Consider the following 19,623-nt stretch of genomic DNA (forward strand, 5'->3'; position numbering starts at 1 on the left):
CAAAACTCAGCTTCTTCAATAAGCATATACATGACATAAGATAACTTTCTCTCTTCAGGGCATTGAGTAGCTTCAAAGATTCTTTCTATGTCTCTCACCCACTGGTCTGCTTCATCTGGATTTACCTTGCCATTAAATATGGGTGGATTGTGTCTTAGAAAATCCTCCAGACTAAAAGTATGGGGTTGTTGATGAAGCCGAGATGCTTCTGCTGCTAATCTAGCTGTTTCTAATTGATGAAGGGCGGCCTGATGTTGTTGTGCCATAGTAGCACTTTGTTGTTGCAAGGTTGTTGCATTCATCTCTATTGCCCGAGCTAAGTTAGGCATATCTACTGGTGGAGGAGAAGTAGGTGGTCTACGTGCCATCTACTAAGCACATAAAGAATTGGATTAGAAATTACTAAAAATTTCCAGCTACATCTTGAAGACAAATTAACTTAAAATAAATAATCACACAAAATAGATACAAAACCAATCAAGACTTATCTCTAAAATGTATTCTAGCTACTTAGAATTAAGATAGAAAATAATCTTGATCTAGTCATGAGTGTGCACCCTCACTACTCTATCAAGATTTTTTCATTCTTAATACTTTCCTCTTTATTCATAACAATTAACTTGACTCGAAAACAAACAAGATTTCAAGAAAAACAACTTTGTCAAACAACTTATTAGAAACTTTTAACCAAGTCTTGAGGCTAGACTTAAACAAAAATCTACACGCAGGAGAAACAAAATAAACCCAATACCCTCAGGTTATCATAAGGATGAACCGCTCTGATACCATTAAATGTAACACCCCAGAAAATAACATCTAACTATTACAATACAAGTTCTACGTATTTCTATACAAACTTGGAGTTTTTCAAAACATTCCTAATACATGATTAAGATTTATAGAAATACAAATATTTACATATTCATAGCTCAAAATAAAACTTTGAAACCTCTAAGGCTTTCCTGCACCTGTATGGTCATCTGCTCGTGTACCTAGTACAGTCATCGCAGTTTAAACACAACACAAAAAGCAAGGGTAAGCTAGTGAAAATAAAATTTTATAATATATGAAATTACATTAAAAGAGAAAATCTAATTACATGGCCAATTTCTCAATTATTCAATCTTCTTCAAATTCCAACATAAATCAATCACATAGATCTCACATGGATCTACACATCCAGAATATTCAACAAACAATGTCTTCCGGAAGACTCGTATTAAGTAAGTCCTACCAGAGACTAACACCTGATCCAAAGATTACCAGCGAATCCAACAAAAAGGATCAGGGTAAGTTCAATACAACCCAAGTCGTGCATCTCATATGTCACGGTGTGCATGAACTCCCCCATCAGCTTCTCACCACCTGATATCTTAGTCTATATGACTTAGATCATCAGTGAAGCTCGGAGATCTCTGTTACCACATAGGCATCAATACTTAATACACAAAAAACATCAGTCCATACATTATCCCAAATGTATGAATTCAATTCCATACCATTCTGTCATACAATATCATTCTAAAAGTGATCCACAATATTCAAAAGTTTATTTGACATAAAAAAATAACACTTTAATACTAAATCATCAAAACCCAATATTTCCAAAAATTTAAATAATATATAAACAAACAACCCAATATATAAACACACAACATCCCTGCAAGAGAAATTGAATATTGGAACCACGTCCCTTCCACATCCAAATCTTCTATCCTAGGGTGTTATTAAAAATTAAATTTAGCTTCCCTTACCTCAATTGCTTGCTTTCCAAGCAACTTCTATAATTTTATTCCCCACAGTCTGGATAAACTTCAAGATTTACGGGCCTAAAGCAAGTTATCCAAGCATAACAAAAATTTAGTATATAGTAGAATAAGTTGAGAGGATTAAACTTCTGAACTAACTCCACCAAGATTGATGACTAAATCCTTAGAAAAAACAGATAACAAAGGATATTTAGAGTAAAAATGAACTTACTCTGTTTGAAAATATGATCGATTAGAAATGTTCCTTAACTCGCCAGTTACAACGTGGTCCGGTCAGATTCTTAAATAGATGAAGATTGGGAGAGAAAATTAGGAGAGAGGGAGAGAAGAAAATATGGAGAGAGAGAAAAAGATGAAAATGAAAGGCATAGGTGGTGATGGGGCAAGGCTTCTGTTGGTGTTTTTTTAAAAAAACACTCTGTTACAATGAGATTTCCTAAACTTGGCATGTCTCAGCCCTTGTATATCCTTAAAATTCTAAACAAATACTTTCTTTTTAATGTTCCAATGATTCCAAACTTTTTGAAGATTTAGGGTGATGAGGATTTAACTGATTGTGTAATTGATCATACATAATTAATTATCTGTGAAATCATTTACAACACTTTTTAAGCATTTAAGCTTAGAAGTATAGATAGTTTAATTTCTCAACTAAATAATATTTCAAGCAACGAACTTGAGAGACTAATTTTATTCTTTATAATATGATTTAGAACCTTTGACTGGTTGAGCTTGAAGGTTGTACATGGTTGCTAATTTTAGTTAATTTCATAATATTATAAACATTGAGTTTAAAAGTCGAAGTTTGTTATCATTCTAGATTTTAAGATTTATAACTTTTGAAACAATAATTTTGACGATGTTAATATATATATATATATATATATATATATAACCATATTTACAATATTAGATAATAATTTATAAAGGAACACATTTTAACCAATATAAAAAAATTATTAAATAAAAATTAATTTTAGAAGTAAAAAATAAAAAATAATTATATTAACTAAGTTAAAAACAATTTTATAAACTTAAAAATTATTAGTATGTAGTTTTTTTAGTTTTTATTATTAATAAAAAATTTATAAACTTATTTATAAATTAATATTTAATATTAGTTATTAACATATTTTTTATATATCTAATTTAATTAATATAATTAATTATTTTTTATTTTTAAAATTATTTTTTATTTAATAATTTCTTAAAGAAATTATTATGATAATATTTAGTACAACTTGTATGATACGATTTGATAACATGAATTCTTCTGCCTTAATTATCTAATTTTCAGTTTGATATTTTTTAACAATATATTGTCAAGAGAGATTTTTATCTTTAATATTTTGATTAATTTCCAGTTCAACTTTTTAAAACGATAACTAATCATTGCTTCGGTTTTTATTTTATTTTATAAAACTTCCATTTTAGTTCAGATTTATAAAATGATAAAAAAATATGATTTCTTTGGAAGACTAAAATTATTAAGACGCATAACAGATCCCATAAGAGACCGACAGAGTTAGAGTCGATTATTGAAGTCAATCAGCAAGCAGGTTCATCGGCAAGAATATTTGATGCCCACCATGGGACCCGATAAAACAAGGTCCCATCCGCAGTTGTACTCGAGTTCTTAGCTGTGATGAGGAATACGAGGCAAGCTCAGTTAGGATCTGAAGGGAGTGAAACTCCATCATACAACAGCTTATGGAGACTGTGAGTGCTCTCCAGGAGGCGATAGCGACATTCAGAGCTGAGCAGGAGAGGCTCATGGCGGAGGTCCAAGTCGAGCAGGTGCTCAGGCAAGACCAGTTCATGGAAGAAATAGATGCGCCACGGGAGAGTAATGAGGAGTTACGCAAAGCCAACGAGGAATTGCGTAAGGATCTACTGCAGCTGGGCGAATGCTCTAAAGGGGAGCGAGGTCCGACTATTCAACTAGAGGCTCGCCCCAGGCCATTTTCATTGGCGATCATGGACGCTGTCATACCAGCCAGTTTCATAACGCCCAAGATTGTTTTTACAGGTGCAGAAGACCCTGAGGCCCATCTTACAACATTTAATGCCCAGATGATGATCTCGGGAGGAACGAATGTTGTGCATTGCAAGATGTTTATGGGCATGTTCACAGGCACAATGCTACAGTGGTTTGTTGGCCTCCCAGACGATCACATCACCTCTTTCGATCAATTTTCTAGATCGTTCAAGGAACAATTCATCGTTAACCAAGCTCAACCGCCAGTCCCTTTTGACCCTTTCGGTGTGAAGCAAAGACAGGGAGAACCTTTGAAGGATTTTTTGAACAAGTTTGGGACATTTGTAGTAAAGCTTCAGACTCAGGATGAGGCCTTGATGGTCCATGCCTTTGGGCAGGGGATTATGTCAGGACCATTCAACGACTCACTGATCAGAAATCGAGTAAAGACATTTGGGAAGATCCGACGACGAGCTGTCGCCCACATCGTCGCGGAAGAGGCTATAACAGTGATGCACGGTAGCATGTACCCGGAGCAGGCCAAGCCTAAAGAAGGCAGTCGAGCTCAATCCCTGAGGGTACATGAAGTTGTAATCGAGGAGAGGTTGGACGTATGGCGAGCACCTTACACACCAAGGAAGAGTCAACCTCGGACGAAGGTGAGAGATGACCTGCCTTTCTGACCAAAATTCAAAATGACGTACAAGGAGTTGTTGGCTATGCTGGGAATGGCAGACAAACTAAGGTTCCCCCCGAAATCTGACAGGAATTTGGGACCACACAAGGAGGTCTGGTGCGAGTTCCACAAAGTGTTTGGGCATGACATGGAGCACTATATAGCCCTAGGCTACCAGTTAGGAAGCTTGATAAAAGATGGGTTCCTGAAAGAATACTTGGAAGGGAGTCAAGAGGAATCGAAGGAGGAGCTTCCTCTAGTAGACCAAGGACAGAGGTACCTGTCCACGACGAGATTAATACTATTTCAGGAGGAATTTCAGGTGGGGGATGATGTGAGTTGGTATATGAAAAGACACTTTCAAGAATTGGATCAAGATTCTATAACAATTCAAGAACTCACTCAAGACAACACAAGAACAAAAGATTTGAAATAAGAACGCAACAAGAATTAAAACTACCGATTGGAACACAACAAAGAACAAAACCCACTAATTGAAACTCAAGAATTCAACATAGAAATGGGTTTCTATGGAAGCCGAAACAAGAACAACATGTAACAATGGAAAGGAACCGAACAAAGTGCAGAAAAAGTGCAACAAATGAAAGGAAACAATTGAACCGATTAAAATTGAAAAACTACAAGAAAACAACAAATGGGTAATTATGGAAGATGAAAGAAGATGGTCTTATGAGGTTGATGAACCTTGGAATGTTCACGCCAATTGAAGGCTGGAGAAGCTTCAAGATGAGTGGATGCCGCCACTTAAGAGTGTTGAAGACAGATGAAACTTCTTCTTTATCTAGTCCTAGTGTGTGTTTGATGTAGAAAATAGCTAGTTTGCTTTGAAGATTGTAATGTGTTTTAGATGATCTTGTTTTTAGGCTAGTGTGTGTTTAAGGTTTCCTTTTGCTACATGACCTATCCTAGATGCCTAATCAAGGTGAAAAGATCAAGCACATGAAGTGATTAAATGTTTTTCAAAAAGCTTTTTTGAGTTTTCTAAAAAATCAGGATACTGCACAAAAATAAATCTACTTGTTTGAAAAACAATAGGTTTATTTTTGTTCTGCTGAAAGGATTTTCGAAATTCTGTTAGGGCACCAAAAGTACAGTTATTTCGGTTAAGCTGAGCTGCCAGTTTTCTTAAAAATTAATCTATTCGTTTTAAAATTAACCTGTTGTTTTTATAACAGCTTTTTAAGTGTTTTTTGAAAAGTTGTTAGAAACTATTTTCTATATAATGAAAGGCTTTTCTCACATTAAATGCTGTTGAACAATCACGGTTTTAACAAAGATTAAACGTTTTCTGTGAGAAGAAGAATTGAAATGAGCTTTTGAAAGGGTTTTCCAAAGGGATCTTCAAGTGTGCTTGCTCTAGGAGAACCTTGATCTTGGTGAAGGTGCTGGTACTGTTTTTGCTGTAATTGGAACAACTTGTTTTTGTTCTTGCATCTTCTTTCAGGTGTTATCCTTCCTTTAATTCTTGTTTGTAAAGGTGGTTGTGTGAGTTACTTCTTGATAGAGTTTCTTGGAGTGCAAGGTGTGTTGAAATAGAGTTTTTCAGCTTTAATTGTATGGTTCTTGTAGGGTTCAAGAAATGTTGTGTGTTGTAATTGATTGCAACTGGTTTTTAGTGAATTCCACCTTGGAGTAAGGTAAAATTGGATGTAGCTCATTATGAGTGAACCAGTATAAAGTGTGCTTGCATTGCTTTTCTCATCCCTGCACTCGTTTCTGATTAATCTGTCAAGAACGAAATCTGTTCATTTGAAATTAAACCTGTTATTTTTGGGCTTAATAAAACTGTTCTTCTTGATCTGGAAATGTTCTTTAAACATAAACAAAGCATTTTGAATATGTGTTTTTTAATTGGCTTAAGGACGAACAGTTTTCTTCATTAAATCTTTGATAAAGATTCATTCTCTTTGAAGTTTTGTGTTGAATGAACTTGAGTGATCTTTTGGTATAAACTGTGTTCTTCAAGCTGTTAAAAATTAACCAATCTACTTCTGTTATCTTTCACTGTTTGATCTCAATCCTAATCTGAATAAGTTCTGATTGTGTTAAAGTGTTTTGAAGAATCAGTCTGTTCCTTTTAAAATCAATCTGTTCTTTTTCCTCTGATATACTGTAAACTAGTTTGTGTTTTGCGAAAATTTTATAACTTCAATTCACCCCTCCCCTCTTGAACTTAGACACTAATAAACCCAACAAAGAGTCTCAAGAACCTCCCAAGATAAGACTAGGAAGAAGAGTAGAGAACAAGTCTCACACAACTCTCTCACCAATTTGGTATAACTTCTTTACTAAAAAATTCAACTTCAACTTATTATTCAGGGTACCAAGCACCTCTATTTATAATGGAGAGGGTCGGTCATTGTACAAGGGAAAAGGAGTTGGAAAAGTCACTCTTCTAGCTCCTTCTAGCGCCTAAGAGAGAAAGGAGTAGGAAGAGTCACTTCTTCCAACTTTTCTTAACAAATGCGCCTATAATGCCTTACAATGAGAGGTATCTTTTGGTTTTCCTCTTTTGGCATTTTCCTAAGGCTACTCCTATATTATTTACAAAAGATATTAATTGGCTTGGACCTCATCTTTTTAGAAGACTAATAAGAAGAACTTCAAATGCTTTGGACTTTGTCCATTTCTCCTATTAAAGAGGTCTTTATTTGCTTGTTGAGATGACCCTTCAAGTATAGCATCCTTGGTCATCTTCATGTAATTTTGGTTCACATAAGGGGATGTTCCGCCTCCAAGCACAAGAAGTACACGAGGGAGGTGATGGCAGAAGAGGCACGAGGGTCTGACCAGCCAGTCGAGCCCAATTTCTGCTTTACAAAGGCTGATCTGGGAGACGTAGTTTTGCACGAGGACAATCCAGTAGTGATCTCGGTCGTCACTGTGGGAAGAAGAGTACACTTTGTTTTGGGTAACATTTAGTAAATTGCAGTTGTCACTTGACCAGCTGAGACCGTATGACGACTGCTTGTTCGGTTTTACTGAAGATTAGGTAGAGGTCCGGAGGCACGTGGAGCTGAGGATAACCTTCTCAGATGGCACCTCATCTCGCACAATCAGTATCGGGTATTTGGTTGTTAACGTTCTTTCGGCCTATAATATTCTTTTGGGCAGGCCCTCCTTGAACAGGTTAGGCGCAGTGGCCTTGACAAGGCACATGAAGATGAAGTTGCCCTCCCTTGAGGGAGGGGTAATCGTCATCAAATCTAGCTAGAAGGCAGTGAGGAAATGCTATGAAAATAGCCTAAAAAGCAGAAGGGGGATATGTGTGGTCACCGCCCAGGCACAGGGACCTGATGTGACCACCCGAGCGGAGGCTACTAGCGAGGGGCGACCTGAGCCTATTGGTGAGGTCCAGGAAAGAGAGATCAAAGGGAAGAAGTTCAAGCTTGGCTCATCGCTGGGTCAGAAGATGGTAGATCAGATCGTCGAGGTGATAGCGAGGCACCTAAACGCTTTTGCATGGACTTCTGCAGATATGCCCGACATAGACCCTAACTTCTTGTGTCATAGACTTACAATGGACGAGAAAGTCAGGCCAATAATATAGAGGAGAAGAAAGTTCAATGAAGAGAGAGGTATGGTCATCAGAAAAGAAACCCAGAAACTCTTGAGAGCTGGTCATAAAGGAAATCCATTACCCTGAGTGGCTAGCAAATGTGGTGTTGGTAAAGAAGGCCAATGGAAGGTGGAGAATGTGCGTCGATTGTACAGACCTAAATAAAGTCTGTCCCAAAGATTCATACCCGCTGCCCAACATTGATTCCTTGGTGGACAGCGCTTCAGGTTGCCGACTTCTGAGTTTTTTATACGTGTTCTCAGGATACAATCAGATCCTTATGCACCCTCGTGACGAGAGCAAGACCGCATTTATGGCAGAGCTCTCCAGCTACTGCTATAAGGTCATGCCCTTTGGCCTGAAGAATGCCGACGCCACCTATCAAAGGTTGATGGAAAGGATTCTCGCCCCTATGATTGGACAAAATGTGCAAGCATACATGGACGACATGGTCGTCACCTTGGCAGAAAAGGATCAGCACGTCGCTGATTTGGAAGAGCTATTTATTACAATAGTTAAGTACAATCTAAAATTGAACCCAAAAAAGTGTGTGTTTGGGGTAGAGGCAGGGAAGTTCTTAGGATTCCTGCTCACTAAACGGGAGATAGAAGCAAACCTGGATAAGTGTGCAACAATCATAGGAATGAGGAGCCACGCCACTGTGAAGGAAGTGCAGCAGCTGACTGGATGGATGGTCACCCTGTCCCGGTTCCTATCAATAGCAGGAGATAAGGGGTACCTTTACTTCTAGTGTTTGAAGAAGAGCAACCGCTTCATATGGACTCGCGAATGCAAAGAGGTGTTCCTCAAGTTGAAGGAGTACCTGGCCAGCCCGCCTATCCTTTGTAAGCCTCTACTAAATACTCCCCTTCTTCTCTATTTTTCAATTTGATATTTTTTAACAAAATATATTTTTTTATCTTTAATACTTTGGTGAGTGAATTTTCAGTTTAACTTTTTAAAACGATAACTAATCATTCTTCGGTTTTAATTTTATTTTATAGAACTTCCATTTTAGTTCATATTTATAAAATGATAAAAATAAAAATGATTTCTTTGGAAGACTAAAATTATTAAGTACTCATGTTTGAGTTAAATAATATTATTATTGACGATAACTTTTTCAATGTTTAACTTATGGATTAAGTTGAAACATTAATATATAAGTTTAGTGGTAAATTCAATTTATTCTTAATAAGTATAAGAAATTAAAATGAAAAAAAGGACCAAATTAAATGATATTTTTAAACATTTTATTATGTTAAAAATTAGTAAAAGAAATTTAAAGCCAAGAATTAAAGTGAATAATGCTTTGTTCGTCTTATATGTGATGAAATTAATAGTTTTTTGTACTACCTAATCAAATTATTAGTGCTTAAAAAGAAAAAGGCCATAAAACATGCCCTGGAAAATACATTTCCATAACCTAATTTGGTTCTCATGTTATTTCAAAGTCCCACACATAGGTTGGTACAAATTTAAACCTAACATAACTCAAAACCTATGAGATTCAAATTTAAAATAATTTTGACTCCTCCAAATAGTAAATAAAATAAAAAACGGACGGCATAATTACTGTTTTTTAAAACCAACAAATTATTGTTTAAATAATGTATTAGCTACAAAATATAGTGAATACAAACAAAGAGTTGAAAACAAATGCTTCATTAAAAATGGCCATATTTTTTCAATAAAGATTAGATATAAATAAACTTAAGATAATAACATGATTATAAAAAAAAGTAATTCATGTTTTAAGATATTTTCATTACTAGAAAATAATTAAATAAAAACTAATTTTAGAATTAAAAATAATTAATTATTATATTGACTAAATTAGATATTATTTTAGAGACTAAACAAAATCATTGGTATCTAAAGTAATTTATATTATTTGTAAATAATTTCTAAATTGGTATATAATTAGTCACTAAGATTTTAACTATCAATTATTTAGATTTTAAAGTTTGGTAACTGTTCTCGCCGGTTAACATCAGGTTGACTAGATAGGCAAGCTCCGCTTCTAGTCTGTCTCTTCTTGATGCACTGGAACAACTATCCGCTGAGATAGAGGGGGCTCTACCTGTTGATCACACTTCGACAGTCAGTGAAAGCATACAAGATAATAATCAGTTTCCGTCTCCAGCATTCAGAAACAACATACCATTTCCGGGGTCTCAATCCCCTTTTATAGTTATCCCTTTAACAGCTTTCACTCATGAGAATATAGTCTCAACTGAAACCATATATAACATAAAAATATTTTGCCTATGTGGACCTTTACTTACAGTGCTAACAACAGAAGAGAATCTCGTGCACCTTTATTCACAAGTCCTTCTACTTAGTTAACGACTTTAACAACTTATACATTCATTAATATATATTCAACTAACAGCTTTATATTCACTTATATATTTAACTAACGCATGCCTTATAATATCATATAACCAAACTTAATATTTTCTGCTCTTTTACCTAGCTTACCATTAAAACTGGGTCGAGCCCATAACCCACTTTTGGGCTCAAAATCGAGTTGTCCACAGCCAAATGCTTGGGTCGAGGTCCCAACCATTCCTGTCCAGTACACAAGTCCCCCAGACTCGAGCCGAGCTCGACTAGGCGAAGAGGCTTTATAGCGTTTTGGAAGCTGACACGATGTTTCCCCCAGCAGGTAGGTGAGGCACGGTGAACGAAGTGTTTCTGAGGAGACGTATCACCACACTTAATCGAGAGCAAACACATGGCGCAACATCGATGGTGGAAAAAATCTTACCGTTTCGAATTCCACCCCTCGCATATACCCTACTCAAGTTTCACTTAGGGCCACACTGTTTCATTTCTCCTTGCTTCATAAGCTTCTCCTCGATGTTGCCTTCTCACTCTCGTGCCTCCACCATCACCGTCACGCCAAGCTCACCACTGTTACCAGGTATCCAACTTAACTTCATTAGCACCAACCATCCATTCTTGATTAACAAAACGAAACTCACTTCAATTTTCTTATGTTGCTTTCGCATTCTCGCTTTCTCTGGTGTTCTTGCTCGTTGAAGTTCTTCCGCGCTTTCTCCTTTACCGTCATACATTTCCACTCGCGTCAACCAGGTAATTCTTGTCTTCATTGATGATTAACTGGCTGATGATGTTGCATGGAATGTGTTAATATTTTGCCATTGATTTGTTCAATTTGTTTGGCCTGAACTGTATCTATACTTTGTTTGTGTTTGCTTGTTCTAGCTATTTTCAACTTTCTTATGTTGCTTTCGCATTCTCGCTTTCTCTGGTGTTCTTGCTCGTTGAAGTTCTTCCGCGTTTTCTCCTTCACCGTCATACATTTCCACTCGCGTCAACCAGGTAATTCCTGTCTTCATTGATGATTAACTGGCTGATGATGTTGCATGGAATGTGTTAATATTTTACCATTGATTTGTTCAATTTGTCTGGCCTGAATTGTATCTATACTTTGTTTGTGTTTGCTTGTTCTAGCTATTTTTGACAATTGATTACAATGTCTTTTACCCTTGGGCCAAAAAAGATCTTTTGAAAGAAACCTCTTACTACACCACTCATCAGCGCCTTAGAGATTTAAGAGAGAATGGTTGTACGATGAGTAAGACACATGAGAGTCGTGTAAAAATCGTTGAGTGTACGGAGGGTGAGCCCATTTGTTACGATGAGTCCACAGACCCCGAGGGTCAGTTCTGTTTCTTTTACACTACCTTTTTCAGAAAGGTCCTCTTATAACTCCATTTGTCCATTTTCGAAAAAAGAGCTTTTAACCGAGCTCAGCGTCTCCAGCTACACCCTAATAGTTGGGCATTCATCCGTGTTTTCATTATTTTGTGTGTTCAGTTCGGCATCTCTCCGTCTGTTGAAGTCTTTTTATACTTTTTTGAAGCCAAACACGTAAGTATTAAAATGTGAGTGTCCCTGAATGGTGCCCCTGGAAGAGCCTTACTTACCCTTTTCCAATCTTCATTCAAAAACTTCAAAGGTAAGTTCATTAAAGTCCGAACCTTGACAGGAGATCCAACCTTTCTGGATGGATTTCACTTGTATTGGACCCTTGAGCCCAAATTTCAGAGTGCTCGACGCCTAGAAGAGCTATCATCCAGAGACCAAAGGATCTGCAAATTCTTGACAGACTTGAAGGTTGTCTTTGACACCTCTTGTTCAAGATGGGAAGCTTTGATGTTTCAAATCCTCATGGAGCCTGAAGTTGTGTTATGTTTTAGGTTTGGGTTTAGTTAAGGGGTTTATAATCTTTGTAAGATCAGTCTTGATTATCAAACAAAGCTTATTTCAATTTGTTTTAAAGATTAAAGTGTTTTTCCATGCAAAGGGAAAAACAACCGATTAAAGTTTTGAGACAATCGGTTGTTTGTCACTTAACTGGAAAAGGAGTTTTGGAATTGTTTTTTTAATCAGTTGTATAACTGCTGAAACCATTCAACCGGTTAAATCGCAGTTTCAACCGATTAAATGTAAGTTTTCTTAACAACTTTTTGAAAACATGTTTTAACTGTTTCAGTTACTTAAATCTGCCTTAAATGGTAGTTTTTCAAAGGTTATAAATATAATCTTCTTTCAAATGTTTGAGATACAGAATATATACAAAAGAGAGAAAGTTTTTACACTCTAATTTGAGATCAATTTGAGAGATTATCAACTGTTTGTGAAAAGGTGTTTTTCCAAGTTTAGCAACATTGCCTTTGGGCTTTGCTGTGATTCAAAAACTGATCAAGAGGGTTTCTGGTGTACTGTAATTCCAGGTGTTTTCTACCCTTACTTAGTTTCTTGTAATTGTTCATATTACACTTTGTAAAACTGTTTGTAAAATCCTGTAATGTCAGTGTGATTCTGGCTTGAGGTGTTGGCTGTGTGCAAAGAGGGTGAATAGGCTTTGTGGGATTCAAAGTCACCTCTTTGTGGTGTGTGTTTGTAATCTATGATTGGTTACATAGTGAAATACTCAGTGGTTTGACTGAGGACTTGATGTAGCTCAAGGATTGAGTGAACCAATATAAACCTTGTGTGTAAATCTCTCTATCTCTTCTCTCCATAATTGTTTGATATTTTCGCTGTCTTAAACAACTAGTTAACTCGTGCTTTTAACCGATTGAATTTCTTGTATCAGTTTCTGTTTGACTATTTGATTGGCTTTCTGAATTTCTTATCTGAATTGATTGTTAAAGATTCATTTTAAGGAAAGTATTTGTGAAAATCTTTTATAAACAATTCACCCTCCCTCTTGTTCTAGCCATCAATCCTAACACCTCCTACCTAATATCCAAAGGGTACCTTCCCGGTGCCTTGAAGTCTTATGCTGGTACTCCTTATTTCCCACTCATGGTGAAAATAACTCTCCCACCACTTACTAATCATTTACTTATTTTCTTTGCAGGGAGGATGTTGACCCATGTCATCAAGAAGGAGATAGGCGAGATAGCAAAAAGAATGAGGGCATCTGCCATCATGCCCAAGGACTTCTTAGCACAAAAACAAAAAGTCCCAGCCACCACTACTCAAGCCCCGACTAAGCAAGACAAGGAAACCACCTCGGGGCTTCTTTTCAAAAGAAAAAAGAAGGCAATTGTTGCCCCTACCGAGCACTCTCACTCGGATGGACGAGCTCCTTATCAACATGTTGCTCCTTCAGAAGGCCAGGCTTCACCCTTATATGTGATTGTTATCCAAGAAGGCGAAGCGAAGAGCTCTAGGGGAAAGAGCTTGTGGGACCCGAGCTTCGACGTCCCCACCCATGGTGAACACACCTTCCTTCCTAGCAATGACAAGGACAAGCTCATGGCCCACGATGAAGACCAATTGTATCATGACACCATGAAGAAAATCGGGTAGGCTTTTGCCATGGGATGCTTGGCCATTTCGAAGACAAAAGCCCGGAAGGCAGTAGAAGATCAGAAAGTCCAAGAAAATTTGGAGCTCCGTAAAAAGATGGAACACCAACAGTCTGAGCTCCAACATTCAAAGGGCCTACTTCAAGAAGCCGAACAACTTCAAGTTGAGAAGTCTAAGAACGCAGCGAACCGAGCTCAGGAGGCAGTAGATCGAGCCCAAGAGGTAGCTATCCTAGCTGAAGAAAGAAACACATTTTTGGTCTAGGTTGACAAGTTAAAAAGGGAGTTGGCCCTCAAGGACGAAATCTTTGCCAAAACCACAGATTCCTTTAAGCAGTATGTAGCCCAATCCTACCTTGTAGGATTTGAGGTCGTTGTTGAACAAGCAACGACACTTCATCCCTCTTTGGACTTCACCGAACTCGCCCAGGTAAAAACGTGGTTGATGGCCAACTAAGGGATGATTAGCTTGAACGAGTAATGGTCTGTAATATGCTACAATTTGCTTACCTTTAGAACAATTTGAACATTTTGTGACTTTATGTTATTAGCATCTTTTCTTTTTCTCATTTCACGTCTTTGACTCGCTTAGTCATGTATAGTTATTTTAATACCTTTTCAAATGCATGTCGCGTTACTTAACTTATCATATAGCAAACTTCAACTACTATCAACATACATGCAAACACTCTATTACTTACACTAAACCATATCTACCTCTTGAGCATGAAGTAATAAAGATAGCAAGACTCCAACTTAGGTGAATCTAAGCATGAAAAACTATGGAGTTCCCACTTAACAAAGAACTAACATTTTGATGAACTATACACCCATAGTTAAGACAAGCCTATACTCAATCTCAACATGCATAGGTGTACTCCACAAACTTGGCCAAGGGCCATATACCTTGATCTCACCAAGCTTTGCTTCACAGAGCGCCTACTCGGATAATCATATCTTCCTGAGCTTGGTCGTCTTATTCCACGCTAAGAATGATTCATTTATCACTTAGGGTAACTAAACTCGGATAACCACGCGTACACCGAGCTAACCTCTCTTGTATAAGCGAATGATCCTACTACGTATCATTTAATCTTTTCAAAGAGGGCCTGAACTCGAGTGACCGCTCACACCCTGCGTTAGCCTGACTTACCATGTACCAAAACAACTTCTCCGTAAAATCTATTTGCAAAGCGCCTATAGTCGGGTAGTCATTATTACACCGAGTTAGGTTGTCTTACCTTGCATCAAGTCAAACAAATTATTTTGCAGAGCGTTTGTACTCAGGTAGTCGTTCTTATGCCGAGCGAGGTCATCTTACCTTGCCTAAATACTTCCTTTACATCAATTTTACGCACAGGGCGCTTGTACTTAGATAGTCGTACTGACACCGAGCTAGGTCATCTTACCTAACACTAAATAACCAGTTTACACATAGGGCGCCTGTACTCGGGTAGTCATACTGACACCGAGCCAAGTTGTCTTACCTGATACTACATAACCATTTCACGCACAGGGCGTCTGTACTCGGGTAGTCGTACTGACACCGAGTCAGGTCATCTTACCTGATACTAGATAACCATTTCACGCACAAGGCGCCTGTACTCGAGTAGTCGTACTGACAGCGAGTCAGGTCGTCTTACCTGATACTTGATAACCATTTCACACACAGGGCGCCTGTACTCGGGTAGTCGTACTGACAACAAGTCGGGTCGTCTCATCGTGTGCTAACTCAAATAAATAGACTGAACTAATGCACCATCTTTCAAGAACAAACTTATCATTAGATGACCTCATTAAAAAACTCCTTCAAGGGAAAAAAAGGCCTCACCTTAAACATCAAATTGTTCAAAAAGGAAGCACTAAAACAAAACATCTTAACTGAAGTAAAACTTGAAGTTTGCCACATTCCACACTCGAGGAATAGCTCCCCCCTCCAGGGGTTTCTAGCCTATATGCTCCGTTCTCGAGCACCTCGACTACACGAAACGGGTCAGTCCACTTTGGAGACAACTTGTATTCTAACTGGTAAGGATGGGCCTTTCGCCTTACCAAGTCGGTAACCTTGAACTGCCAAGGTCTCTTCTTGGTTTTTTGCCTCAACTCCACTCTTCTCTTCAAAGCCTCCAAGTTAATACGGGCATATTCACACACCTCATCTAGCAAATCTAGGTTCACCTTTCTTCCTTCGTTGGATTCGTCAACAACGAAGCTTTGGAACCGCGGAAAGCTTTCTTGTATCTCTACCGGTATCATGGCCTCTGAACCATACACCAAACTAAATGGCGTCTCTTTAGTTGTTGACTGAGGGGTGGTGTGATAGGCCCACAGAATTCTGGGAACTTCGTTTGACCAAGTTCCATTTTCCTTCTCCAATCTCCTCTTCAACCCTCTCAATAGGACTTTGTTAGCTGATTGAACTTGACCATTCGTCTAAGGGTTTTCCACCGAGGCGAATATCTACTTTATCCCAAACTCCAAACATAGCTTACCCAACTGTTCACTAGCAAATTGGGTTCCATTGTCGGAAACTAGATGCCTCGAGATCCCAAAACGGCACACAATGTTCTTCCACACTAAATGTTGCACCTTGTGAGTAGTTATCTGTGCAACTGGCTCAACTTCAACCCACTTGGTGAAGTACTCAACACAATGAGATATTTCATTTGTCCTATCGTCAAAGGGAAAGGACCTAGAATGTCTATTCCCCATGTATGGAAGGGCCACAGGCTATAAATGGACCTCAGCTCCTCGCTGGTGTGTGGCACCAATTAGCGTGATTCTGACATTGCTCGTAGCATTGGGCATACTTCACGCAATCCTCCTTCATGGTCGATCAGTAATACCCAACTCAGATGACCTTCAACCAGAGAGCTCGTCCCCAATATGACTATTGCAAATACCTTCATGAAGCTCGACCATGATGCGAGTACACTGATCTCCATTCACACAAGTGAGGATTGGGTGAGTATAACTATGACGAAAGAGTCTGCCATCTATTAGGGTATACCTTCCCGCATTTCTCTTAACTGTCTTAGCCTCCGTAGGCTCGGTAGGAAGTAACACTGGTAAGGTGTTATCCAGGTCTTTGTGGTGTCGACCTGCAAAACCTCAAGAAACTCGTCTCCCAACAACCGGTAGGTAGTTATCCTTAGGACTCTCAGGGTCTCCTGAGTCATCGACCGATGACTTATCTCTTTCCCTGAGCTGATCCCCAGGACCTCCACATGGCTGACCTCGGTTGGTTCTCCTTCAGTTGTTCTGGGCGACTTTAATGCCTTCTGAATTACCGACCTCTGCCGACCTCCCTTCCCTGAACTAGCCAACTTAGACAGCAAGTCTGCTCGAGTGTTTTGCTCTTTGGGAACGTGAACAAGGTCGAACATAGAGAAGGCTGCTTTCAAGATCGTCACATACTTGAGATATGAGGCGAGCTGCAGATCCTTGGCCTGATACTCACTCTTTACCAATAAACTTTGAGCTCCCAACTTATTGGCTTGCAACATCCCTGCTATCAAGGCCTCATACTTAGCTTGATTGTTACTTGCCTTGAATACGAACGACAGGGCTTGTTTGATCAACAACCCGCTTGGTCTCTCTAGAATGACCCCAACCCCACTTCCCTGCTGATTAGAGGATCCATCTACCGAAAGGACCCATTGGAAATCATTGGAATCGAGCTAGTTGTTGTCAGATGAAAGTTCTACCAGGAAATCAACGTATACCTGACCCTTGATCGGCTCTCTAGGTTCGTACTGTATGTCAAACTCAGGTAACTCCACCACCCAATGGATCATCTGACCTGCTATATCGGGCTTTTGAAGGTCCTTGCGAATGGGCAGAAGTTGTCGAGCTGTAAACACCACTACTAAGGCAGCTTTCTCGATAGCATGATGCCAAGTTTTCGGTACTTGCAGTACCTTACTCACAAAGTAGACTGGCTTTTGGACCTTATCTTGATCTTGCAAGATGACTGAGTTAATCGTCCGATTTATAATCGCAAAATAAAGACGAACAGGGGTACCTGGGATTGGCTTACCAAGAACAGGGGGACTGGCCAAGTACTCTTTCAACTTGGTGAAGGCTTGCTCACATTCTTTGGTCCATACAAAACGATTGTTCTTTTTTAGGCAATGGAAATAAGGATACCCCTTATCACCACTGGCTGACAGGAAACGAGACAGGGCGGTCATGCGCCTAGTTAACTGTTGGACGTCTTTTATATTGGTCGGGCTCCTCATTCCTATGATTGCAGCACATTTGTTGGGGTTCTCCTCTATGCCCCTTTCAGTTAGCAAGAAACCAAGGAACTTCCTAGCTTCCACCCCAAAAAATGCACTTATCTGGATTAAGCTTCAAATTGTACTTTGCTATTGTTCTGATTATCTCTTCCAGGTCAGCAATATGCTAGACCTTCTCTTTTGACGTGACGACCATGTCGTCTACATACGCTTGTACATTTCGCCTAAGCATTGGGGCAAGAATCTGATCCATCAGTCTTTGATAGGTAGCGCCAGCGTTCTTAAGGCCAAAGGCATGACCTTGTAGCAAAAAACGGCGAACTCGACCATAAAGGTTGTCTTACTCTCGTCCTTCGGGTGCATACGAATCTGGTTGTATCCCGAGAACGCCTCCAAGAAGTTTAACAACTGACAACCTGCTGATTAGAGGATCCATCTACCGAAAGGACCCATTGGAAATCATTGGAATCGAGCTAGTTGTTGTCAGATGAAAGTTCTACCAGGAAATCAACGTATACCTGACCCTTGATCGGCTCTCTAGGTTCGTACTGTATGTCAAACTCAGGTAACTCCACCACCCAATGGATCATCTGACCTGCTATATCGGGCTTTTGAAGGTCCTTGCGAATGGGCAGAAGTTGTCGAGCTGTAAACACCACTACTAAGGCAGCTTTCTCGATAGCATGATGCCAAGTTTTCGGTACTTGCAGTACCTTACTCACAAAGTAGACTGGCTTTTGGACCTTATCTTGATCTTGCAAGATGACTGAGTTAATCGTCCGATTTATAATCGCAAAATAAAGACGAACAGGGGTACCTGGGATTGGCTTACCAAGAACAGGGGGACTGGCCAAGTACTCTTTCAACTTGGTGAAGGCTTGCTCACATTCTTTGGTCCATACAAAACGATTGTTCTTTTTTAGGCAATGGAAATAAGGATACCCCTTATCACCACTGGCTGACAGGAAACGAGACAGGGCGGTCATGCGCCTAGTTAACTGTTGGACGTCTTTTATATTGGTCGGGCTCCTCATTCCTATGATTGCAGCACATTTGTTGGGGTTCTCCTCTATGCCCCTTTCAGTTAGCAAGAAACCAAGGAACTTCCTAGCTTCCACCCCAAAAAATGCACTTATCTGGATTAAGCTTCAAATTGTACTTTGCTATTGTTCTGATTATCTCTTCCAGGTCAGCAATATGCTAGACCTTCTCTTTTGACGTGACGACCATGTCGTCTACATACGCTTGTACATTTCGCCTAAGCATTGGGGCAAGAATCTGATCCATCAGTCTTTGATAGGTAGCGCCAGCGTTCTTAAGGCCAAAGGCATGACCTTGTAGCAAAAAACGGCGAACTCGACCATAAAGGTTGTCTTACTCTCGTCCTTCGGGTGCATACGAATCTGGTTGTATCCCGAGAACGCCTCCAAGAAGTTTAACAACTGACAACCTGAGGCACTGTCTACCAAGGAATCTATGCTTGGTAGCGGGTAAGAGTCCTTGGGACAAGCCTTGTTCAGGTCA

The 19,623-nt window shown here is 39.0% G+C and overlaps 1 protein-coding gene across 1 annotated transcript; it reads right to left on the minus strand.

The window, feature by feature from the left end:
- Nucleotides 1-15,706: 15,706 nt before the first annotated feature.
- On the minus strand, nt 15,707-16,570 carry LOC137838773 (uncharacterized). Its single transcript, XM_068647999.2, has 2 exons — nt 16,351-16,570; nt 15,707-16,269 (listed from the first exon to the last, which is right to left on the minus strand). Exons 1-2 carry the CDS (start codon nt 16,568-16,570, stop codon nt 15,707-15,709), a joined length of 783 nt encoding a protein of 260 aa, XP_068504100.2.
- Between the last annotated feature and the right edge of the window lie 3,053 nt (nt 16,571-19,623).

Source organism: Phaseolus vulgaris, chromosome 4 (assembly GCF_051622355.1).
Source record: "Phaseolus vulgaris cultivar YP4 chromosome 4, ASM5162235v1, whole genome shotgun sequence".
Taxonomy (NCBI): domain Eukaryota; kingdom Viridiplantae; phylum Streptophyta; class Magnoliopsida; order Fabales; family Fabaceae; genus Phaseolus; species Phaseolus vulgaris.

Coding starts and splice junctions, on each gene's coding strand:
- LOC137838773 (XM_068647999.2), bottom strand. CDS start 16,570: ATGGGGAATAGACATTCTAGGTCCTTTCCCTTTGACGATAGGACAAAT. Junction 16,270..16,350: donor ATTTGCTAGTGAACAGTTGG/GTAAGCTATGTT, acceptor AAGTTCAATCAG/CTAACAAAGTCCTATTGAGA.